General features: G+C 40.6%; 2 protein-coding genes across 2 annotated transcripts; both read left to right on the plus strand.

Moving 5' to 3' along the window:
- Positions 1-3,594: 3,594 nt before the first annotated feature.
- On the plus strand, positions 3,595-4,973 carry LOC131224192 (uncharacterized). Its single transcript, XM_058219732.1, has 3 exons — positions 3,595-3,927; positions 4,523-4,538; positions 4,846-4,973. The coding sequence occupies exons 1-3, from the start codon at positions 3,691-3,693 to the stop codon at positions 4,971-4,973; spliced, it is 381 nt and encodes a 126-aa protein (XP_058075715.1). The 5' UTR covers positions 3,595-3,690.
- Positions 4,974-17,751: 12,778 nt separating this feature from the next.
- On the plus strand, positions 17,752-25,953 carry LOC131223404 (disease resistance protein RPS2-like). The gene is made up of 2 exons (XM_058218810.1): positions 17,752-17,901; positions 23,176-25,953. Exon 2 carries the CDS (start codon positions 23,178-23,180, stop codon positions 25,860-25,862), a length of 2,685 nt encoding a protein of 894 aa, XP_058074793.1. The 5' UTR covers positions 17,752-17,901; positions 23,176-23,177; the 3' UTR covers positions 25,863-25,953.
- Positions 25,954-26,577: the final 624 nt, after the last annotated feature.

Below are 26,577 nucleotides of genomic sequence, written 5' to 3' on the forward strand. Positions count from 1 at the left end.
TTTCTTTTCTTTTGTGAGATATATTGATCATTGACGTGAGTCTTGTATCGGGGTGAATAAATCCTTAAGTCATATTTAAATTTTAGAATTTTACTCCTAATGATACAAAACTTATTAATGGCCTTGCAAGGATACATCGTATCAACGAAGCCCATGACCAGATGCCAAGTTAAGGCTAGTGGAAGTTGTAATGCGCATGAAACCTTTTTTCCCAATTGCCTTGGATCTTGGTTGTCGATGAGAATGTCCTTTACTTCATCCTACTTCAAGAGATGGTGAGGCAGCTTGTAATCAAAATGTCTCATTCTGGTGAACTAGCTAGACTAAGATGGGTGGGCCTCCCATCACCAACATGTGCTGCTGATGAGACTACCGATGAAAAACGTACGTCCACATGGATTGGCCAAAAAATGAACCCACGACGACTGAACTATCTGAACCGTTTGATCAAAGACCTTCGCATGTAGAACATGAACCACTGATCATTTTGTTTCTCACCATATGTGTTAAGGCCCAAGACGGGATGCTCAAAATTGTGCTATTTCACACTGTAGTCAACGACTCCTACAACACCGTGTAAGGAGTTGATTTATGTGGGCCAACATCAATAATGCATTTTTCTAGTACTTCGGGAAGATAGCTTATACAATATTGGAATGGGATTATTTTGGCAATGCCAATAAATGATAATTCATATCAATTGATTTCATTTTCATGCCAGTCCTAGTGAGTTTAGAAATCCATATATCTAAATTCTCCGTGGGATGCAACTGGTGCAGGAACTAACTGTTCCAAGCCTGTATGTGGGATCCCGTTTGAATTGCCACTTCCACCACCGAGCACGTTGTAGCCACATTTGTCTAGAGTCCTACATAGTCCAACATCTGGATTGTGGATGTGCCTAGGCCAGGCCCAACCCATCATAGGCTGGGATTGGGCTGGAGTATCAGGCCTGAGGGCCGAGCTCATTTTAGGCTCGTTGGTTTTGGACCATCTACAACATCCCTCAGCCAGGCCTTACATATAATATATAGAAATCATCATTTATTCTTCATGTTACTGCTCCCACTTGCTGAAGTAGAGCGGGTCGCGGACAATTTCATGACCAAGATGGACTAGAGAAGGCCCGATCAGATGTGAAAGTGATCCAAACCATCATAACCTTAAAGCCTGCATATCTCGCAAACTGGAACAAGTTATTCTATGCCGGGTTGTCCATTCCGAATTTGCGAGATTCTATCAGATCGACGGTTGAAAATCCATTTTATTTCCATTTTTACTATTTATAGTAAGTTTTAATTCAATCATAACTTTTGATCCATTGAGTTTTAAAAGTTGTGCCCAACATGAAAAGGGCTTAGAAAAATTAGGGGAATAATGTGGTCAGGCCAAATTGGACACTCACTATTTTTGGTCAAAAACTATGAAGTCTAGTGGAAATTATGATAGTCTATAAATAGTAAGTTTACTATTTATGTTAAGTCACAATTTTAGAGAGTTTAAGTTATAGTTTGATTCCGAAACTTCTTCCAAGGGTTGATATCAATATTAAAGGGAGTATAAACTCGTTTTCATTATCAATCAATTTATTTTTGATTTTATTAGAATTTATTTCTATTTGTTATCTCTCCCCATGGATTTGAGGAATCTCCGTGAGGTGTCCAAAGAAGCTCCGTGGATTCAGAGTAAGTATCCCTTGAGGAAGAAAGTTCTTAATCTCATCACGTCCATCCCTTACACTTCCATCTCTCCCCCTCCCTCTACTCGATCAACCCTTGCACTTGGGCTTAAAAAACATTTTGGGCCGGGCATGGCTGGACTGTTTTGGCTTGTCTTAGGCCTAACTCTCAGGCACGTAGGTAGTATGAACATTTCTGGCAGGGCTTAGCTGGATTATTTTGGCTCGTCAAGGGCCTGGGCAGGATAGGCTCCAACCTGATCAACCCTCAGGCTCAGACCCAAGATAATCATTTTATTTTGGGCTGGACTTGGCTGGAAGTAGATTGGCTGGTGTACCACACACCAACGATGTGGCCCAAGATAATCTTGATTTCGATAACTAGCTGGCGTTCACCCATTGATAGCCCCAAGTGTAGAGTCAGTTTCACATGTGCATAGGCTGTGAGAGTTGTGTGCATAGGCTGTGAGAGTTGTGAGGCTGTGAGAGTTGTGTTCACGGCTCAGTGATAGACTCAAAAGAGTTTCAACATGAGGTTATGGGTTCAAATACCCACTCTGGTGAAAAACCATAGTGGTATGGATGCGTGTTTAAAATAAATAAATAAATAAAAATATCCACATCTCTCTTCAATGATCCAAATCATTGAATGACTTCTATGTTATGGTTGTATGTAAACCCTAGCATGGATGGTTATTAAATTGATGCTGGAATTTAAATAAATAAATAAATGAATAAAACAATTAATAGCAAAACATGCACTTGGATAAACAAAAGAAAAGGCAATTGATGTGATCATTTCATGGGGTTTTAATTTTAAGATGTAAGCCATCCATCGTAGTGGTGCCTGATAGCAAAAGTGGGTAGCTGATAGCAGGAGTACGAAACTGAGGTCACTGGTGGTGCACCTCTTGTATATTCAATTTTAAAAAGAATATAGCTAGCTGAAACGACTGCAATATTTTTTTTTAAACTTTTATTGTACTTTTCACTACACACACAGTTACCAAAAGCTGCAATACATAAATAGCTGAAAGTAAAACCAACTCCACTTTCTTTGCTCGTTTTTCTCAACTAAACCGTAACTAAAAGACTCTTTCAACAACAGTACAAATTCAAACTCAGTCGGCAACCACTTGCTTATTATTAGGACTGACTTGTTCAAACAAGTTTACCATTTCAACAGTGCCAGTATGGATGGACTAGATTGATACATCAACCTGACACATCCTGTGGAGAGATGCTCTATCATATTCTAGTCCTTTGGGCTTTACCTTTTCATATCCCAGGCAAGGAGCTGTTCAGTTCTCATGCATAGAACTTTGGGATGTTGAGAGAAGTGTTCCTTTAAAGTTACAACCTGTAAAAACTCGAGGGTACTTGTGTAATTTTTAATTTTCAACAGTACAAGAGTTCATATATCATCATGACCATGATTCAATATGCTCATCCATATCCACCTATATATACCCACAAGCTTCAGGTTCCCCCATTATGTCATAGATCTCCTTTTGTTTTCTTCTCTTAATATTCCTTCTTCACATGTTAGTTAATGAGCTCATAGCATATCCAGCTAGCACTCCAAATGGAAAGTGGTTGGTTTTGATATTTTGTTAAGGTTTCCTAATATAAGTTGGTCACATGGGTGAGATTCCCACTTGTGTTACACATGAAGTTTCCTAGTAATCTAGTTGGACTCTTTGGTGAATGCCAATGTTTCTTACTTTGAGAGATGATCACATGGGAAACTGGGTCTTGATGCTTTCTTGTAGAGTATATGAACGCCAACCCAAATGGGTCTTTCCCGATTGATATCTTCTTTCTTTCAACTATAACTTCCTCCTCTTTTTCTCTCTTTTGAGTAGTTGGCCGTATGGGGAGGTGTTAATTGTGGGTTTTGGGTTTGTTGATTTATTTATTTATTTATTTTTTTCTATGACCTTCTTATATCTTGTGTGAGGATTTGATACTGTTTTTAGTTTGTTTTGTTTTTTTTATAGAAAGTGGGTCACATGGGGAAGTTGGGTTTTGGGAGGGTGTTGGATTGCTTATGCCTCCGTACTTGTTCAAACTCAAGTTTTTGCATGAATTCACTGGACAACCAAGATGATATGGAGAGGAGGGCACTCATTGGAAGTGACGGAGGTCAGATGATGAGAACTAGAGATGTAGCTGATGGGAACCAGACATTGGCTTTTCATTTAAAACCCAAGGTATTTCTTTCTTCTTTGTTCTTTTTTTTTTTTTTTTTTTTTCTCTTGTATGTTTAATTATTTTATTTTCATTTCTATTTTTTAAACTTTGAATTACTCCTTGGTTCAGTGATCCATGCAGTCGATACTGTAGGGCCCCCATTGGATGGCCAATGAACCAAATTTCTACTAGATGGACCAATATTCCGCATCCATCTATAGGTGGATGAACAATTTGACTGTTAGGATCTTAAAATTCAGGAGAGTTTTGATTCATGGGCCATCTGGAAAGTGGGGAATCATATCTACAATTTGGATACTGAACCATGGGTCCATTGGTACAAAATGAAAACCCAAAGTTAAGAGTACAAACTCTCGGCCAAGCATTTTATAATACTCTCTTCATTAAGTAGCGGTCCACCAAAAATTCCGGTGTGATATGAAATCCCGACCTTATGATCTTAATCGAATGGTTGTAGGCATGGGGCCCACCATCTGCTCACACTCAATCAGCTTGACAAATGCCAACGTTTTCGAATCAACCAAATGTAATCTGGCTGACACATGCATAGAAAATTCCACCTGAGATAAGTTTGTTCCATGGCCAATGATAACTTATGTTCGAATGTACAGAAACTACCATTAATTGCAGCTGTGTGGGAAGTGCGGTGATGTATGAGGGCCATCCAAACCGTTCGTTAGACGCTTCCCCAATGTTAGGCCTAGATCACAAAATCCATCCTGATCCAATGGAAATTCAGGCCATTCCAAATCTCAAGTGGGATTGTACATTGCTCCTTGTGGTGTCTTCCACCTGTGTTTTGGATTGGGATGATTCTTGATATGTGCGGCGAAATTGAGAAGGGTCACCAGATGGATGGTTTGAATTCCACATTTACATCACTGGTGGGCCACACACAACTCAAATATGCAATATTTCCCCTTATTCCTCGTATGTCTCCTCTTTCTCTGCAGGAGTGACCTCTTTCCAAGTAGATTTGGAGACCAAGAAGGTGATTGTGATGGGCGATATTGCTCCATTTGAAGTGTTGGAGAGTGTTTCAAAGGTCAAAACTGCACAGCTTTGGACTTCTCCTTATTAAATAATCAAATGGTGGGAGGAACTTTTAGATCGATCATATACTCGAAATCATAACACCTAGATACATAGCTCAAGTGGTAGGCTGAGTGCAGGATACCTCGTTTCAACACCGAGGTCTTGGCATCGATTCCCTAGTGGGGGTGGCTAACACTGAAGTGTGATCTGACAGTGGGTGTACTAACAAGCTTTTAAAAAAAAGTACTCGAAATCATATTAGATTAAACAATCCTGACCTTTGATTGATCAATCTAAATTTGCTTGCTGAATTTGGACCATTGGCTAATTTTTGTCCATAGCTAGATGTCGGCAAATCAACCAATTTCAACCATTTGTTCCAGAGTAAACGTAGGGGAAAAATCCATTTCTACAGTGGGTCCTGCTGTTTGAGCACTTCGAATTTGAGGTGCATGCCGCGAATACTCCAGTAATACTGATAAGCAGTGGGCCACCGCGGTGAAGAAGCAGTTAAAGTGAATGGGTGTATCTTATTAGGTGGACCATAAACGATTTTTTTTTGTCTTAGTATTTTTTCAAATATTATAAATAAAAGAGATGGGAAGGCAAACAAATCATAACACTGTTTACCAATCCGAACTTGCGGCAATCCTTCCCCTTGGATTTGTATCAAGGATGAGAAATGTACGTGTAATTTGAATTGAATACAGTATAATAGTTAATTCTGTTTTTTCTTGAAAGTTACATTTGATATTTCATGATTTGTGGTGCAACCAAATGCACCCTTAATTCTTGAAAGTAAATTCATTAGCTTGATGGTTAGTGCTTTAGTTCAGAGAATCATCTTAATTTTTGGATATTAATCAAGCCCATCCATTAAGGGCCTATTTGGATATTAAGTTGCTTAGTCAACAAGTAACTTATCTTAATTTATACTTATTAAGAAAATAAATATATTTGACAAGCAACATCATTATCAACTTTTCATCTCTCCCATGCCTCTCTTCGGCAACTTATGAAAAGTTTAAAAGCTTTAAAAAAAAAAAAAAAACAAAACAAAAAGGTGATATCCTATCGGGCCCTAAACTTCTTAAATAAGATACTTCTCTGTTGCTGTGAGTAGAAAAGGTAACTCATTTGGTGGTATCCAAACAGCCCCTAAAAGACATCCACTACATGAACTTAGCCATCCTACAGGAGAGATGTTCCAAGAAACGGTGGTAACAAAAATCTTTGTCTATGGTCAAATTTCAACATCAGTAGGTAAAGAAATGTAAAGGATAATAGGATCATCCGACGTGTGACTAACAAAAAAAAAGAAAAGTAGGCCATCCATGATGGAAGCTGGTACACCTGTGTGTAACTAGCCCGTGGGCCCAAAAATCAGCTAAATCCACATTTTAGGCAGGCATACCACATGGGGTAATCAAAATGAGATGCCAACCAAAGGTTTTCGTGTGTAGCCACCATGATCATCGTTCAGGTGTGGCTCACGGGATGAGAAGCGGATGGTGTACTGCCCCTCCCTAGACAGACTCGGTCAAGGAAGGGTGCTGTGGACCCACCATGATGTATTGGTTTTATCCACGGTGTGGTCCATGCATTCTGCCGGATCAATTTAGGGTAGTTGCCAAAAAATAGGAAATTAAAAGCTCAAGTGGACCACATGGTGAGGATTAAATGCCCACCATTAAAATTTTCTGAGAGCTGCAACAGGGATACTTATGTTTTCCTTTCGTTCAAGTTTATGTGACCTGATGAATGTGTTGGATGGCAAATAAACATTTTATTGAGTTCTAAAATGGTTTTACTGCTAATGCTTTAAGTGCAGTGGATTTGAGCCTTAAGCATTAGATCTTTTTATTTTTATCATGCTTTGAAATAATCTATCAAAATGAGTGAATGATGTAGATAAAAACCCAGACATCATTAGTGGATCTCAAACATGCAACATGATTGTCCAAAGAGTGTGGTATTCATACATCCTGGGCGAAGCAGGTGTTCAAGGGAAAAACTTCGTGTTTTTATCACCCTCCATCAGCCAATCCACCCACGATTTCTACTTCCAAAAAATCTCCTCCATCAGTTCCAAAGTAGCTAACCTGTCGGAAGTTGAACTAAGTTGCTGCTGAATTCTGCTGGACTGCTCCACTGAACCTGAGACTTGAAGCAACTTGTTCTCCAGATCACGCATGTCCCTTTCCGCCGTCTTTATCTGCTCAAAGATGTTACCAAACACCTCCTTGTTCCAATGTTTAAGGTCAAGTTTCACCTGCTTAAGCTTCGCCAGCACGTTAAACACAGGATGAGCAGACTCCACCTTCTCCCAGGCTGATTTAACCACCTGCAAAAAGGACTCATGCTGCGTCTACATCCATTGAAAACGGAAAGGTTTTGGTCCCCCATTCTGCCGCAAAGGAAAACTGAGAAGAGGGGGCGCGTGGTCAGATTGATTACGGGGCAAATGGGAGACCAGAAACTGCGGGAAAACCGTAGACCAATGAACATTGATAAGAGCGTGGTCGTGCCTAGCCCAAACACGGGAGGAACCTACCTGATTGTTGCTCTAAGTAAACCTACTACCAGAAAACCCCACATCTTGGAGACCCGCAGCATGGATGGCATCTGCAAATTCAGTAGAGGATGCCCTGTCCGCAACCCTCCTACTTCTCCTTTCAGAATCATTAACAATTGCGTTGAAGTCGCGGCAAACGGCCCATGGACCTTGCATCGAAGAGGAGAGAGCAGCCAAGTCCAACCAGAGCGCTCTCCTTAATATCCTGGCACACCTGGCGTAGACGAAAGTAATATGCAGGGGGGAAGAACAATTCTGCATATCTGCCAAAATGGAAAGAAATTGGTCAGACTTGAACAGAACCGAGCAAGAAACAACCGACTTAAAGAAAACCCAAATCTTTCCACCCTCCGAACCATTCGAGAAGGAGGAGTGAAAACCCAAAGCCAGACCCATTCTAATCCGCTTCTCATCACCCAGCATGGGCTCAAGAAGAGCCACTATACAAGGATCATTTTTCCTGATAAGCCTCTTTGCAGTTCGAAGTGTCCGTTGGTTGCCAATACCTCGGACATTCCATATAAGGATCTTATCCATTCGTCACACAACTGGTATTCACGGCCCTCCTCTTTAATCGCCAAAGCCTTGACGTCCAATTTCCTTTCTCATAGAGAATTCTGTGCCTTCTGAACTTCCTTATTGATCCTTCCTTATCAGACCACTGTGGGTCCTTTTGAGACTGATTACAATTCAGAAGCAGGTTCCAGAATTCGTCAGAAACACCACTTTGATCCTTGTGCTGATCTTGATCCTGAACCAAACACTGAGGCGCCACCGGGCTACCAAACACCATATCCAAATTACCTAATGTCTGTTTGGAGGTTACATTATCTGCCATAAAATAGGGAGATAGATCAATCTCCAATTCAGCTGTCATCTTATCTCGCGTCCTACCTGCAGTTTCTGGGGCCGCCTCTAGCTCCATTAGGCATCGTGTCTTAGCTCTGTTCACCCCAAATATATCTTCAGCTACTGAGATGTTTTCCTTGTCAGTGCATCTAGCTATGTTGCTCACATGATCAGACATGGGCGAGGGAATGAGAATTCCTTCTCGTGAATTTAGCCGAATCTCTGTTAACGGCACCCTATCGCTTTTCTCAATTTCTACATGCCCTGTAGAGATTAGAAGACCCGCCGAAGAGATTGCAGGTAACTGTGGCTGGGTATATGGTGGCAATCTACTAACCAGTTCCTCTTCACCCTGGGAACCTGCCTCCAAGGTTAACAGGTGTGCTTCCCCCTGGTGCTTTGTCTGATGAGAATTTAATCTAGATCTCAACTGTTGCCCACCACTTTCACAAAAATCCGAATGACACCCAGCTTGCTTATTCGTATTAACAGAAACATACCCATCATAAGTGCGAGTTGGCTGAGAGGTTGGGTCAGGCGGGCCCAGCATGAGCAAGCCCTCGCATGGAACCCGGACACCACCTACTACCGTGATGTGTTGATCTTTAAAGCCCTCCACCATCACCTTTTCCTTCCCATAATTCTTTGTTTGGCCAATGGACCCTCCACTGCACCTACCCTCCACATTGGCATTTTCACAAACATCTACCTGATTACCCATGTTGGCAATCTAAACTGCTGCTACCCTGGCTGGAGCATTTCCACAAACAGCTAGCGGAATACCTGCAGGTTCTTGGAACTGACGGATGACCCAGTTCTTAGTGCTTTCCCTGGCCGAACGCTTAATGGCTAGAGAGCACCCATATATACTTGAAGAGAGGCTCCACTTCCGTTAAAATGGGGTAAGTCTTCCCCAAAGCCACCAACTTCAAAACCTTGCAGAAGCTGACGCCCGGTCTGGGGATGATCTTGACACGAGCAAATGCCTGAACATACCTGAATATAGAGCTAGAGTCGATTTGAATGATTTTCCCAAAATAGCTAGCCAGATTAAGAATGACCGCCTCGATCTAGGCCTAAGCGGGGATCCCAAATAATCTAATCCATACTCCATCCCTTCCCAAAACGTCATCTGGAGACCACATTTCCACAGATTTCAGCCCCATCTTCGAATGAAGTTCTGCATTACTCTTAAACGCCTCCAGATCTTCTTTAGCTTTGAAGGTGATGAGGAATTTTAGGGCGGAGATCCTCACAACCTCCACGGTTGCTGAGCTGAGACTGGAGACCATCAATGTCTCTGTAAGCCTATCAATCTGAACTTCTTCATCGACTGTCGTCCTCACCATAGCAAGGGACAATAGTTTCAAATGATTCTCCACTGCCTTTGAATTTGCAGTGGACGTATCCCCAACACATCCATCCACCAAAGAAGCTATATTTGGCCGCGATTCAGCAGCCACCTCCACAAATTTGGGGGCCTGAGCGATATCAGGCCCCTGATTATGGGGGAGGGGAGGTGACTGCCCGGCATTCATCATCTCGGACTACCGTTTTGCCCACGCAATATGAACCACCCGCCCATCGATTCGCTTATCATTCAAACATTCAATGGTGTTAAACACGTCCTGTTCATAGCAGAAACGGACGAAGGCGAAACCACGAGAGCAATTGAGATTCCGATTCCACAGGATGAATACATTAGCAATCTTACCATACCGACCGAATATCTTATACAAATCTTCCAGGGATGTGTCGAAGGTCAGATTTGCAACAAAGAGGGAAATTCTAGATTTTGATATGCGAGATTTACTGGGAGGGACCCTAGTCCAAGAGGATTTCCGTATACACTCCCTCTCCCGTTCTTCCATCATTTCCTTCTTAAAAGATAAATCCACTTGCTAGTGGCACACCTCCTTCATGACCTTACACGAACTGGAGCGAGACAAGTACGAGTCGCGGTGCAACAAAGAGCTATGGTGGATGGCTGGAAGTCTACAGGATTGAATGAGGTCCCTTGGCTTATATAGAGGCTAGAAATAATTGCATGCATTAGCCATTACACCATATGCACAACAGTCAGAAATTGTCAATAATGGCTAGTTTCTCACAACAGCTAGAAAATGGTCATATGGATTAAATTCCCTAGAATAAAACCGCCAGCCAGTATATCCTATATAAACAGGGCCTGTTGGGTTTACAATCAATTACAAACACACTCCAACAGATTCATACAAACCAAGTCCTCTCCTATAATCAGAAATTTCAGCAAGGCAAGGAGGTTCATTTGAACCATTAGCTGAAGAACAGACCAGTGCAGTGGTCTAACTCATATTTCTTTTTTGTTTTTTTTTTTTTTTTGCCGGGGGGAGATTTTTCCTTTTATTTTCTGCCAAACATTGTGTACAAGAGTTCCATTGGTGGGTCCTCGTTTTTGCTGAATGCAGATCCACACCAGGCTTGTCGTATCCTAGAAGCGATTTGCCTATAACCTTTTCAGCATACTCAATCTACTTAAGAATGGGCAAATAATGCTTTAAAGACAGCATGCTCATACGTGCTTCAGCCTATCATAATTCCATATTATTTTTCAGTATTTCATATTTTATAAAAAAAACATTATTTTTGTATAAATTTCTTAACAGGAAGGAGGCCGAGATGATATCTCTAATGGTTAATTACATAGAAGAATTGACAGAGACACCTCAATGTCCCAACCTCTTAACCTTGCTGTTACAAAGGAATGTGTAATTTAAAAAGTTCCATACTGATTTTTTTCAGTCCATGCCTCTTCTCAGGGTCTTGGATCTGTCAGGTAATTCATTTTTAAAGGAGCTTCTTGCAGGGATCAGTAACTTGGCAGAGCTACGATATCTCAACATATCATGTATAGGGATCCGATCATTGCCCGAAGAGAGAGGAAATCTGGTGAAAGCTGAAGCACTTGGACTTGGAGTATACAACTAGCTTGCACACAATTCCTCAAGGAGCAATATCCAGGCTTTCTGAGTTAAGAGTAATGAACCTATATTATCGTATTCAAAGTGGGAAGAAGGGAGTGAGGGATTAAATATGAGTGATTTGGAAGGCTTGGAATGTTTAATCCATCTTGGAATCACCTTATCTATGGCTGATATCTATGGCGCTGATAAAGTGTGAGGGCATGACAAACTCCCATTTTGCAGAAATGAGGAGTTTTAAGAGACTTTATTTGGGATCATCAAGTCCCATTTTCTTCCCTTTTTCAAAGAAACATAATGGTGACCCGTACATGCATGTGGGCCCAGAAAAGCTCATAACTCTTGCCTCATGTTGGTGTTGGGTTTGTATGCATTTTTATGTGAATTTTTCTTTTGTCCAAGTACAGGCTGCGGAGAATTCGGGCCGACATTGTCAAATGGGGTTGGGTGAAGTTGAATATTGATGGCGCGGCTAAAGGCAACCCAGACATGTCAGGAGGAGGCGGTATTTGCAGAGGGGACCAAGGTAATTTTCTTTTTGCTTTCTCGACTGGGTATAGGATGGGCTCTAACAAGAGAGCTGAACTCCGAGCAGTTTATGATGGGCTTATCTTGTGCCTGGAAATTGGTCGGGTTAAGATTGAGGTAGAATTTGACTCAAAGGTTGTCTTTGGTCTCTTTTCTGGGATGTCGCCCACTTCTTGGAAGTGGAGACCGTAGGTGTCCAGGATTGAAAGGTTGAAACAAAAAGGGTCCTTCTCTTTTAGGCTTATTCATAGAGAAGGCAATGGTCCGGCCGATAGGATGGCCCGAAAGGGGAGCGACGGCCAGTCCTCCTTTATCAAACAGCTGAATGACCTTCCTATGCAAGTTCGGGGTCTGATCTTCTTAAATAAAGCAGGTCTGGGTGCCATTAGGACCTTTCCTATGAGAACCTAGGGAGGTTTTAAATATATTGGTGTCTCGTCTTTGGCGGTCCCTCATGATAGGTGTCCTCCGGTTTTTTTTTTTCATCCAGGGGTAGCCTGAATTGTCTATCTAGCTGTACAAAAATCAATATATCAATGGACATTTTCCTTTTTAAAAAAAAAAAAAAACTGAAAAAAAAAGAAGAAAAAAGTATAGGCTTTGGAGGATTTTTACTTTTCGTTTTATTTTTATTTCTATTTTTATTTATTTTTGTAATGCTCATGCCTTAAGTTTAAAGTGTAATGATATATTTGGTGTTTGGACCATTCAAATTGTGATCCACAATATAGGACTTGGATTACATAACCAGCTGCCACGCTTGTTCAAACTGAAATATAGAGATTCCGGGAAGTGTTTTATCTTAAATTTCAATAAGATTCCATGATGTTGCAGTTGTTAAAAGGTTACTCGTTTGAATAAATTAACTCAAATTAAACTGCATAAACTGTGAAACTGATTGTAACTAAACTACAATTGGAAAATCGGATTGATTGAAAAATCTGATTGACATCCATTTGATGATCAAATAAGGCTTTTTTAATTTCAACCGTCTGATAACTCCTCATAAATCCATTAGTCATGAAGTTAATTAAGTGCAATTCTTCGTTTATGATACATTAAACTAGGAAAAATAAAATTTTCTACTTCAATTGGAATTACTTTTATGTCATATGTACAAATTTTCAGTGCTTGGAATCATCTATCATCTGCAGGAGAGTAAAATATTTTTACTTTGTTAAATGTACGTAAGTTTTGTTTCTCCAGACAAACTAGAAGTGCAAAAGAACTATGTTATTCTTTAATTGAACATTATCACCTTAGAGTTTATACATATAAAATTTTGAAAATAACTGTTAAATAGCCTAATTTTTATGGCCATTTAATTAAACTAGTAAAATGTAGGTGCAACTAGATGGGAAGGAGGTTGCCTCCTAGGGTCGTCGCTCATCTCTAGCCACAAATGGGCAGATTTGTGTGGGAGCCCACCATGATATATCTGTTTATCCATGCCGGCCATCTCTTTTCTTAGATCATTTTAAGGCCCAAAAATGAGGCAAATCCAATGCTCAAGTGAAAACATAAAAAACTTAGTTTGATACAAAAATTTTGTGGCCATACAAATGTTTTAATGGTAGTCACTAAATGCTGTTTCCTCTCATATGGCCACCTTGAGTTTTGGATCTACCTAATTTTTTCATCTCTTATCCTAAGGTGATTTGGAAAAATGGATGGAGGGAGTGGATTTCTCACAAACATCACTGTGGACCCATCTAGCATCCCAGTGCAGGAATTGTAAGGTTATTAATTTAGCACATCTGTATTTCCTATACCGATGGTCCACTAAGCACAAACAGGAACGTCGGTGCACAAATTTCTCTCAAAGGTTTTATTTTCTTTTTATTTTCCGAGATTTATTTAAACTTTTATCTTTTTCTTTTTTCATTATTGAAATATAACGAGACTTGGCTGAGTTAACTCATTCGATTCTTGACTCATTGTTTGATGGAGCCAAATCTAACACCGAAGTTTATACAGTGGGTGTATCTTTCAAATAGTGGGAAAATCACAGATTAGATAGTTGACTCGTTGTTGCTCTATGATGGTTGCATAAGCAGATGGTTGGGTGCAACTTGGGCAGGTTGAGTTGGGTTGAGGGTCAACACGGGCCAAACCAAATCTCAAGTGGGTTAACCTGTGACCTGACCCAACCTGAGCCCAATCTAATGTACCATATCCTCAACTCTAACCCATTTCAGGTTGAGTCCGGCCCACATTACATGAATAGTAAACTTTTAATTGCAATAATTTAGTAGTTTATAATATATATACATTAAATATATAATTTATACTATATATGTGTAGGGAAATGGTACTATGAGGTCAACCTCATGGAAACTTCTCATGAGGTTCAGCTGTGTGAGCACCACTGTGATGCGTGTAGATCATGTACCCCATTAGTCAGATGCATCATTCCATGTTGAGCTACAAGATTAAAAATCAATTGAATCCATGACTTAAGTGGGCCACACCACATACAACAGTTGAGAGGGGTTTCTCTCCCATTAAAATATTCATAATCATTTATTGTGCGTACTGAGATGTGGTTCACAAATCCAGACCATCCATTGTGGGTGTCCCACTTGGATGAGGGATCATTCCAAGTTTCAGCCGCATCCCAAAATGAAATGGGCCCCATCAAGTGCTTTGATATGTTTTAGGCATGTCTTCATATGGTCTTAAATGGTATGGCCCACTTGAGTTCCGTATACGGCTGATTTTTGGAATATCCCATAACTTAAAAGAGACCCATCAAATGCACAGTGTTGATGTTCGACACACACCACAGTGGGCCACGAAACTCGACCTCGACGCTATGGTACCATTTCCCATGTATGTAACGTAGGGTCAGGTTGTCCGAGGCCTCAACCTAAGCACAAACTAACCTGGGGTTGGGTTGGGATTTCCAGCCCAACCCAATCAAAATTTCGGGTTGAGCCAGTTGGGTGCGTGGTAGGCCCAACCAAACTGCACTCCTAGCAGCAAGTAGGGTGCAACAATGACCTATGCTGGCCACGGGTCTAATTAAAATATTTAAGGGTTAGCTCAAGCTAAGTCAAGTCAAGCTAGATTGAGTTGAGCTGAGCGAGCTTTTCGAGCTAGATTGGCTCGTGTACAACCCTACCTAAAATGGGACTCGGATTTCCAGCGAAAGCCTTTTGCATGAAGCTGCTGGGCAAGTATTCTGGGTGGGGCCCACTGTAATGTTTGGGAGAAATCTAATCTGCTCATCCGTTTTTCGAGCTCATTTTAGGACGTGACCAAAAATGAGGAGGATCCAAAACTTAAGTGGGACATATGAGATAAAACAGTGGTGAAAGAAATGCTTGCCGTTGAAACCTTCCTATGCTCCACCTTGATGTTTAGATTTCATACAAAGTGTTTATAAGGTCATTTTCACTGAGATGAAGTGAAAACACTAAGAACTTAAACTGAACTTAAACTGATACAAAACTTTTGTGGCCATATAAATGTTCCAATGATGGTCACTAAATTTCCACTGTTGCCCATTTACACTCCAGGTCCTCCTCATTTTTTGAGGCATGAACTAAAATGAGCTCAAAAAACAGATGGCCGGAGTAGCTTTCTCACCAACGTTGCAGTGGCCCCACACAGAATCCTCACGTAGGAACTCCCTGTGAAAGGCTTTTGCAGGAAAACCTTGAGCGGAATTTCCTGCGAAAGACCATTCGGTCAAGGGTTAGTAAAATGAATGCGAAGCTTTCAAACGGATCGGAGCCCGCATTTTGTAGTGTTACAGGTAGGGATGTTGCCAGCCTATTTTTAAGCCCGAGGCCGGCCCATTGACAACCATGGGCTAGAGGCTGTTAATTATTATGAATTCATATCCTTTGTTTTTAGGAAATACAAATTTTCTATTTCCTGCGTTTTCATTGATCCCTATCATCATCAGATATTATTGCATTAAATGCATATTGCAAGACACGGATTAGCTGGTTAAGTAGCAAGACTTCTATTGAAGTGATGTCACCGAGTTATGTGGGCCCCACCAAGACGTATGTATTGTATCCACACCATCCATCCATTTGGATAGATCATTTTAGAGCATGAGACAAAGAATGACATATATCCAAGTGGAACCACCATAAAACAGTGTTGAGAGTGACTCTCATCATTGAAACCTTCCTAGAGTCTACTGTAATGTTTTATTTGAGATGTAACATGTCCATGAGTTAACACAGACATGAAAGAAGGGAAAACACAAATATCAGCTTGATCAAAACTTCCGTGGCATTTAGAAGTTTTTAATGGTAGGTGTTCAATCTCCACTGTTTTCTATGGTGGGTTCACTTGAGCTTTAGATATGCTGTTCAATCTCCACTATTTTCTACGGTGGGTCCACTTGAGCTTTGGATCGGACTAATTCTTTGGAACATGCCCTAAATTGATATCTTCGAATGTATGGAAGGTGTGGTCAAAACAATTAAACATATCATGGTTAATAGCATGACCCAATGAAGGAAATAAGAAATTCATGTTTCCTATAAACAGAGATGCAGATTAGCTAATGACAGTTGAGCAGAGAGAGTTGCTATAACCAAGTTCTGTGGGCCCCACCATGATGTATGTGTTATATATTTTGAGATATCATTTTATGGCATATGCTAAAGAATGAATGAGACAGATAAAAGTACTAGACCCACCACAAAAAACAGTACTGGGGGAGTGATTCCCACAGTTGAAACTATCCTAAGGCCAACCATGACTTTTATTTGAAATTCAACCTACTCAAAAGTTAAAAAAAGACATGGAAAAACACCAATATCAGCTTAATCCAAAACTTTTGTGGCCTTTACAAGTTTTTAATGACGTGCATTAATGTCCTCACTATTTTCTGTGTTAGGTCCACCAGTGCTTTGGATTTAACTAATTCTTTGGATATTATCCTAAAATGATCTCTCCAAATGGATGGACGGCATGGATACAGAGCATACATCAGGGTGGGGCCATGGAACTTGGTGACATCACTTGAGCTACTCAACCTGTAAGCAGCTAATCCGTGTCCGATTCGGACTCAATTAGTAAATGCAGAGAATTACCAAGTGCCCTGGTGTGTACAATAAAAATCCAGGACATCCATGTGGTTGGTAGGAGCTTGTACACGTGTGTTTATAAATTAAGCTGCTCTAATTGATGGCTTAGAAATCTTCCGGCCAAATCCAGAGTCATATGTTTGTTTTGCTAATTGTATCCACCAAAACCACTGGATGAATCTGATTCTTGGTCTGAAAAAACAGTATAGTAGTTTTTATTTCTCTGATGGATGGATTGGATCTCACACATGTCATGCCATTCTAAGGGCAGGTGTAAGTGGAGTCAATCGGAAACGGATTGGCTACTCCCCCTTCCACGAGCCTGGTGGCTGATGGTATGTGATATGTGGGCCACACCATGATATATGTGTTCCATCCATTCCTTTAATCCGTTTTTACATGTCCTTTTAGCATCTTGATCCAAAACTTTTATGCCCCCAAAAAGTTTTTAATGGTACATGCTCATTCAACACTCTTTCCTGTAATGTGAACAACTTGAGATTGGGATATTACTCATTTTTGCTCTCATACCATAAAATGATCTACAAAAATAGATGAACAGCATGGATGAAATACGTATATCATGGTGGGGCCCACAGAGCACCGACCATCAGCCATTGGCTGGTGGCGGGGGAGCAGCCAATCCGTTTCCGAGTCATTACTCCATCGTCGGTAGTCATGATGAGAAATGTATTGGCAGTCGCATCCCAGTCGCATTCTCTTGATCTTTATCCAACTTTTTCGAATGAACGTACCTTTGCCTACGTGGCTTAATCTCCGTCATAAACTAGGAATTTTTCCTAACCATTAGATTGGTTCATTTTTCCACATACTGAATGGTCACTTTGGAACGATTTTCTCAACGCCAACCTTTTTCTCTTCTTCTCAGCCACTCACCCTCTTCTTCTCAGCTCCAACCTCTTCTCCTCTTTCTTTCAGCTTACAAAATCTTCCAGTTATCGCCTCCAACCAAACCGTCAGATTTTTGCCGGGGCGAGCTTTAAGCAGGTCAGCATCTCTCTCTCTCTCTCTCTCTCTCTCTCTCTCTCTCTCTCTAGGACTATGTGGGGAGCATACCTACAACCAGTGTTTATGTTATCGGCTAGAAATCGATAATACCGCCGATAATTTCGGTGTAAGGCGATTCCTAAAAAACAAAGGGAAAAAAGAAAGGAAAAAAAAAAAAAAAGAAGCTTTCATTTCGATTTTTTTTCAAGATGAGAGAGAGAGAGAGATTTCCGGTACCTTGAAGAGGATTGGTTGATCGCAAACAGTATTTGGTGGGCTAATCGCGAATCCGTCGAAAGTTGTCGGCCTGAATTCCGTAGATACAAAAAACCTCCAATTTCCTCTTCTTCTTCTTCTTCTTCTTCTTCTTTTTTATCCCTTTCATTGGATAATATATTTCAAACGCAATAGGAATTTCCACTAATCTTTAGCGATTTTTTTTTTTTTTTTAATGGATTTTTGGTCGATATTTGGGCAGGAGTATAGGGCTTTGAAACCGTGCGTTCGGGACACTTTATCCCCGAATTGCTTTCACTCTCGATTTTTACCGTACGAGGTTGGCGCGACCTGCGACTGTGTAATGCCCCACCTTTAATGCTCTGTGGGCCACACTATGATATTATGTTTTATCCGCGCCGTTCATCTATTTTGTAAGGTCATTTTAGCGCGTGAACTTAAAAATGAGTCGGATCCACATCTCAGGTGGACCATACCAAAGGAAACATAGGTGATTGAACACTTACCATTAAAAACTTATTTGTGCCCACTGTAATGTTTCTTTAACGTCTAAGATCAAGTAGACTTGGATGAAGGAAAAGCATAAATATAAGCTTGATCTAAAATTTTGTGGCCCGTGTGAGGCTTTTATTGGTGTCCATTCAATGATTACTATTTCCTGTGGTGTGGTCAACCTGAGACTTGGATATGCATTATTTTTTGGCTAATGCTTTAAAATGATCTGAAAAAAAAAAAAATTGAATGTATGGCCATGGATATACAATGAAATGCATCTAAGTGGGCCCACTGCTAGGGTCCCGCGCACCTCGCTAGTGCACAACTTATCTTTAGTAAACGATGGATTATCTTTCGAAAGGCTTTCTCGGGAACTTCCTGCCACAGAGCTGCTGGCCCCACCGTGATGTTTGTGTGACTTCTACCCGTCCATCTATATTTGCTAGATGATGTTCGGGTATGGGCCTAAAAATGATGGAGATCCAAAACTCAAGTGGGCCGCACGATAGGAAATAGTTAGCAGAGAAATGATTATCTTTGAAGCCTCCCTGGGTCCACCTGATGTTTATACACAATCCATACCGTTCATAAGGTCATCCCTATTGGGGATAAACTGAAAATACAAAAATATTAACCTTATCCAAACCTATGGCCCCACAATTGTTTCAATAGTGGAGGTTTAATTCTCGTCATTTCCTGTTGTTGCCCACTTTTGTTTTGGATATATCTCATTTTTAGGCCTATCTACTAACATAATCTGGCAAAACAGATGAACGGAGTAGATTTCTCACGAACATCACCATGGCCCCACCTATTTTTCGGTCAACAATTCACTGCAAATTAAAGGCTTTTCGAGGCAATCCCGTCGAGGGGAGAGTGGCTTAGGATGTGACCGCGAACCATCCAAGTGCATGATACCTTGACTATAGGGCCGACATTGCTGTATGAATTGTATATCCACGCAGTCCATCATTTTGGCCAGGTTATTGTGGGGCATGGTTCCAGGAACGAAGCAAATACAAATTTTAGGCAGACCACGCCACATGAAACAATTGTCATTAGATACTCATCATTTAAAACTTCCTAAGGTCCATCTTAATATTTATTGACCATCAAATCTACTGATAAGGTAACGTAGATCTAGATGAAAGGAAAAAAGAACAAATATCATCTTGAGTGAAAACTTTTGTGGTCCAAAATAGGTTTTTAAATGGTGGTCATTCAATGACCACTGTTTCATATGTAGTCCACCTGAAATTTGTATCTGCTTCAGTTTTTACACCATGTGCTAAAATAGGATGGCAAAAAGGATGGACGTCATGGATATACAATACATATATTGAGGTAGGCCCTACCATTAGGTTCCCACAGTAGTCTCGGACTCACAGCTACAGTGATCGTTTCAGGACGCAGCCTAGTCGACCAGATGAAATCCTATGCCTACTTGAGGATTTCTATCCCATGTGCTGACATATTTTAACAATATGAGCCGCTATTCATCTTGAAAATTGAATAGACTTGTCACAACTTATTACTTTAAATCCAAAATTCTTAATGAATAGATGATTCTATATATATTTTTTAAATAACTGAATACTTGCCCTTACACATGCAAATATGCATAGGCATCTTTTGAAGTTTCACTAAAAGATTCCACTGTCTTCCTCCCGTTTCTCCTTGTTCTCCACACATTTATAGTTATAAGGGATAATGATATTATAATTTTATCTCCTGCCAGCAAAACATGTAGATACTCTGAAAACTCAAACACTGCCTACAACCATGTGGACCAAACTTTTCATTAGATCCAACCCATTCATAAGTCTCACAGTCTCTTATTTAGGCTCGTACCCAGAAATCATGATGGTCAAAATCTTATGCTGGCCACGCTATGGGAAACAGTTGATAAAGAATGCTCACCATTGGTTTTGTGAAGGGCCCACATTGTTGTATATTTCTCATCCTGTCCATTCATCTAACTTTGATTCATCAGGATGAAAGCATTCCCGAAAACCCCATGGTATTCCAAAACTGAGATGGGCCATAACTTGTGAACACAGGTTTCTACATATGGGATGGCCGACTGAGTGTTGAATTCGCCTTATTTTTTGGGATCAAGGGCAACAAGGGGTTTTATACCTGATGGACTGTGTGGATCTCATGCACGTGAAGTTATTTCCCTTGTAGAATCAAGGAAGAGTTTTTCAAGAATTAAGACTAATTTCCAAATATCAATGAGTAGGAGGTCAGGACCATAAAATCAATTTAATTACAACGACATGATGTAACACCGTGTAATTTTCAGCACTCGAGCGTTACTGTGTAACCTTAGTATTAATACTAACTCGGTGTGATGCTTACATATCTTAGCCCTTGAAATTTTTATGGAATATAATGAACTGTCTAGATAAATGTGTTGGGCTGTCTAAGGTCCCAACGCCGCTAAGAGCACTTAGGAGCGGATTTGGTGAGATGCCAGATCCACCGTGGCGGATGAGACCTCTGACTGTGGGGCTCATAGTGATGCATGTGCCTTGAATCCACCCCGTCCAACCGTTTTGAAAGCTTATTTTAGGGTGCAATCCCCAAAAAATGAAGTAGATCCAAATCTTATGCGGACCATACCATGGGAAACAATAGTGATTGAATCCCTGCCATTAAAAATTTTATACGGGCCACCAAATGTTTATTTGCCATCCAACTCGTTGATGATGTCACAAAAATCTGGATGAAGAGACCACACAAGGGTATAAAAACTAAAGCTTAAAATGAGAAGCTAAACTCACTATCACGTCATACCACCGTTACATTATTGGGAAATGTTGGAGTGTTTCTCAGAGCACTTTTTAGTTATAGTGCTCCTAGTTGTATTCTTTCACTTGGACAGTCAAATCAATCAATCTAAAACATCTGTTCACTCCATAACACATTTTCTGCACTAACATATATAAATTTTCTTGTCACATTATACAATCCATTTTTTATTTGGTCTTAGTTTCTCTGGCCATCTACTTTCAAAGCTATGGATCCGATGGTTATAATTGCCTAACAAAAGTGATTCTTTTAAATAACAAGCATTCCATGACGGACCCCAACAAATAGAAGGCTCAAATTGTGGCCGGCGGGAACCATTTTTATGTAAACAACCTTGATCGTCGATTTTAAATTCCTTTAGTCAAATGGATGTGTTTTTAGATTTGTGTGATCCTTACATGTTAGACTTTGAAATGTCCACGGAATATAGTGAACGGTCTAGATTAATGTGTTGGACTGTCTAAGGTCCCAACACCACTAGGAGCACTTGGGAGCCGATTAAGTTAGACACCGGTATATCCAGGCGGCTGGGACCTCTGCCTGTGGGCTTATAGTGATGTATGTGCCTTAAATCCACAGTATCCAACCGTTTTGAAAGCTCATTTTAGGGAATGATCCCCAAAAATGAAGCAGATCCAAACCTTATATGGACACCATACCGTACTATAGGAAACAATAGTGATTGAATCCCCACCATTAAAATCTTCATGGGGCCACCGGAATGTTTATTTGCCATTCAACCCATTGATGAAGTCACAAAAAAGTTTACACAAATATCATCCTCTTGATCAAAAATTTTGCGGTCAACCAGAGGTTTTTAATGGTCAATTAACCCTGTTTCCTGTATTATGGCCCACATGAGATTTGAATCTTCCTTATTTTTTTGAATCATGTCGTAAAATGAGCTTTCAATACCAATGCAAGGCGTGGGTGTAGTCACATACACAAAGTGGGCCCAGAGTCAGGCATTCGGAGTCTCACCTAATCCGCTCCCCGAGCACTTACCACGCTTCGAGAGCAGTTTTGACCCAAAACAAATTAAAGAAGTATTACAGTGCCGTCCGAGCACTATATAAGTTACAGTTCCCCTAGTTGCGTTAGGACATTTGGACCATCTGTTCCATTGATCTAAACCGTTCCGCAGGTCCAATGCACATTCTTCCATTGATCTAAATGGTTCAATAAGTCCAGTGCACAGTTCTTGGACCACCCAAAAATATCACACTCATCTGAAAAATATTAGCTATTTGATCAAATGGATTTTGATATGGACGGTCAAGATTTTTTACACGAAAAAGATCTAAACAACAAGTTGATCTTCTATTTTATGTGAACCATTATATATATATATATTTCTTATGATTTTTAGGAATCACTTTTGTTAAGAAATTACAATCATCCGTCAATGCTTGAAAAAAATGGCTATACCAAATAAGGCAAGGATGAAATGTATCATCCGATCAGTGATATTTTTGAATGATATCCTCTGAACTGTTGTTTTTGAACTAATGTACAGTTTGGATCGACTGATTGTACTGTCCATGTGAACCAATGCAACTAAGAGCAATACAATTTACAGTGCTTTTCTCAAATAATCATCTTACTTCTGACTAAAAGCTGTGGAAATAATAAACTTCAAAAGCAAAAACAGAGCTGTGGGAGTTCTATCGTACTCTCTACTCTCAACCCTTCCATACATTTTAACATTTCTCATTTTCTCATCCACAGTCATGGATTCCATCATATCTCGCCTGTTGGATCCCATCACTCAACGCACAGGATATGTCGTCAACCTCCAAAAAAATCTGGACTCTCTGAAGAACGGCATGAACGAATTGAAATGTGTAAGGGACGACGTGAAGAAAAGGGTGGAAGTTGCTGAACGGAAGAAACTCAAACGCACAGACCATGTCCACTGGTGGCTAGAAAAAGTAGAATCCATCGAAAGAGAAGTAAATGCTGTGGTAGAAGAATCTAAGAAAGTGACGAGGACGAGTTGGTCAGGCTATCAGCTCTGCAAGAAGGTGGCGGTGAAGCTGGATGAAGTGGTCAAGTTGAACAGCAAAGCTGATTCCTTTCATGTAGTGGCAGAGAAGCCGCTTCCTGATGCCATAGAAGAGATGCCTAGCACATCAGCTGTGGGCATGGACTTGATGTTGTCGAAAGCTCTAGGTTTGATTAGTGAAGACGAAGTAGGAATTTTTGGAATATATGGAATGGCGGGAGTCGGTAAGACGACTCTCCTAAAAAAGATAAACAACGAATTCCTTGTAAGAACTCATGAATTTGCTTTCATCATTTGGGTGGTGGTGTCTAAAGGGTTAAATGTGGAAAAGATTCAGAAGGATATCGGGCAGCGGTTGGGCTTGTATTGGGTAGAGAATGAAAGCAACAATGAGACACGGGCTCGAGACATTTACAAGGTCTTGAGGGGGAAGAAATTCATGCTGTTGTTGGATGATTTATGGGAACGGTTGGATCTAGAAATGGTCGGAATTCCCCATCCAAGTAGCCAGAGCATGAGCAAGGTTGTCTTCACTACACGATTTGAGGACGTCTGTGGCCAGATGGCTGCCAATAAGAAGATCAGAGTAGAATGCCTCCCAGAGCAAGAAGCAATGAATCTATTCAAACAGAATGTTGGTGAAGAGGCCATGATTTCTCATCGGGACATACCGTCCCTTGCTATGAAGGTTGCCAAAGAGTGCAAAGGTCTGCCCCTTGCGCTAATAACCATCGGGCGGGCCATGGCATGCAAGAAGACACCACAGGAATGGGAGCATGCAATATCAGTTCTTAGCACGAGCAAGCCACCATCAGAGATATCAGGCATGGATGATGAAATGCTTTTGCGTTTGAAATTCAGTTATGATAATCTCGGTGGCGACATGATTAAATCATGTTTCCTGTACTGTGCCCTGTTTCCTGAGGACGACTCCATTAGCAAAGAACAACTTATAGATTACTGGATAGGCGAAGGATTCTTAGATGGGTGGGATGATGATCTTGATGAAGCCCATAACAAGGGACATGATATCATTGGAAGATTAAAGACTGCATGCTTGTTGGAGACTGGTTCTGATGAAAAAACAGAGGTAAAGTTGCATGACGTGATTCGTGATCTGGCATTATGGATAGCTTCAGAGTGCGGGAAGAAGAAGAACAGGTTTTTGGTGAGAGCTGGCGTGGGACTGATGCATGCACCGGTGGTTGAGAGGTGGAAGGAGGCCGAGAGGATATCTCTAATGAAAAATGACATAAAAGAAGTAACAGAGACACCTCAATGCCCCAACCTCTTAACCTTGATGCTCCAATGGAATCAGAATTTTCGAAAAGTTCACAATGATTTTTTTCAGTTCATGCCTCTTCTCAGGGTCTTGGATCTGTCAGGTAATTCATCTTTGAAGGAGCTTCCTGCAGGGATCGGTAACTTGGCAGAGCTACGATATCTCAATCTAATAAACACGGAGATCACAACATTGCCTGAAGAGATAGGAAATCTGGTAAAGCTGAAGCACTTGGACTTGGAGTTGACAACTCATTTGCACACAATTCCTCAAGGGGCAATCTCCAGGCTTTCTGAATTAAGAGTAGTGAGCCTATATTGTAGTTATTCAAAATGGGAAGAAGGGAGTGAGGGATTAAATATGAGTGAGTTAGAAGGCTTGGAACGTCTAATCTATGTTGATCTCACCTTATCAACTGTGCATGCTCTTAAAAGGTTGCTCTGCTCTAGCAAGCTGCGGAAGGTGACTCGGTATCTAATTCTGAACAGATGTGAGGATCTGACTATCTCCAACCAACTATCGTCCATTTTTACTGCAATGAAAAGTCTTCAAGGACTTACTTTTCGCGGATGCAATGCGTTGGTGGAGGTGACAATTGGTGGGCATGCGAAGAAGGATGACGATTATCCTGTTTCAAGCCTAGAATGGCTCGACCTTCAGCAACTCCCCCACTTAAATTGCATTCGGGTAGGCCGCCGATGCTTTGGAAACCTTCACAACATAAGGATTGCGTCGTGTGACAAGTTGAAGAAAATTTATGGTTTACTAAAACTTGAAAGTCTTGAAGAAATTGGTATATATGATTGCTATGAGCTAGAAGAATTAATAGGTACGGCCATTAATGATGATGAAGTTGGAGATATCGGGCTATCGCAACTAAAACGTATATCACTCTCGAACCTTTCAGAACTAACGAGCATTTGTAGCTATGCACTGCATTTTCCTTCCTTGGAGGAAATCGACGTCATTGGTTGCCCAAAGTTGAAAAAGCTCCCTCTTTCTCTCCATAGCACACACAATTCTCTGAGGAAGATAAGTGGTGAGAAAGAATGGTGGGATAGTTTAGAGTGGGAAGAAGATGGTATCAAGTCCAATTTTCTTCCTTTTTTCCATGAATCCAATTATTGAGCGTCATTGTCAAAGTAGAAATACTTTTTAATAGTTATTTCTTAGGATGTTAGAGTAATTTTAGAAAGGAGACTGAATTTTTCTTAGATTAATTATGTATTATTATCAGTTTAATATGTAATATGTGTGCCATTAATGTACCGCATGATATTAGAATAATTTCTTATGTTGGTGATTCTACGCCTGAGGTGTACCATAACTCTTGAGCATTGATTACGCTTGTTTTGTGTGTACAAGTGAGGTAATGTACACGCCAAGGAGCAAGTGCAATATCCAAGCCCACCCATAAGAAAAGATGCGACCATGTAGATTTCTTAGGCCTCATCTAATCGGTCAACTTATTTCAAGCCAGGATGCTTTAGGTTCCCGACGCTATGTTCTGTCCAGAGGGAAGCTATCTGCTGATGCTGTTTTGGGGTTATATTTGTAGTTTTGTATTTTCTTTTTTGGTGGTAAGGCGTGGCCCTATTTGTGTTGACCCACCATAGTAAAGAACGACCAACTGCGCATTTTATTCCGAGTATGCATTTACTTTGGGTCCCACTTGATGACTGGATTGGCCTGATTCTTGTGTTAGGTGGTCGGTGCTCTGTGGGGCCACTATGATGTATGTGTTTCATCCATTTTCACATATCATCTTATGGCTTGATCCCAAAAATGAGAGGGATATAAATCTCAGGTGGACCACACCACATGAAAACAATAGTGATTGGAT

This window comes from Magnolia sinica, chromosome 13 (genome assembly GCF_029962835.1).
Source record: "Magnolia sinica isolate HGM2019 chromosome 13, MsV1, whole genome shotgun sequence".
Classification (NCBI taxonomy): domain Eukaryota; kingdom Viridiplantae; phylum Streptophyta; class Magnoliopsida; order Magnoliales; family Magnoliaceae; genus Magnolia; species Magnolia sinica.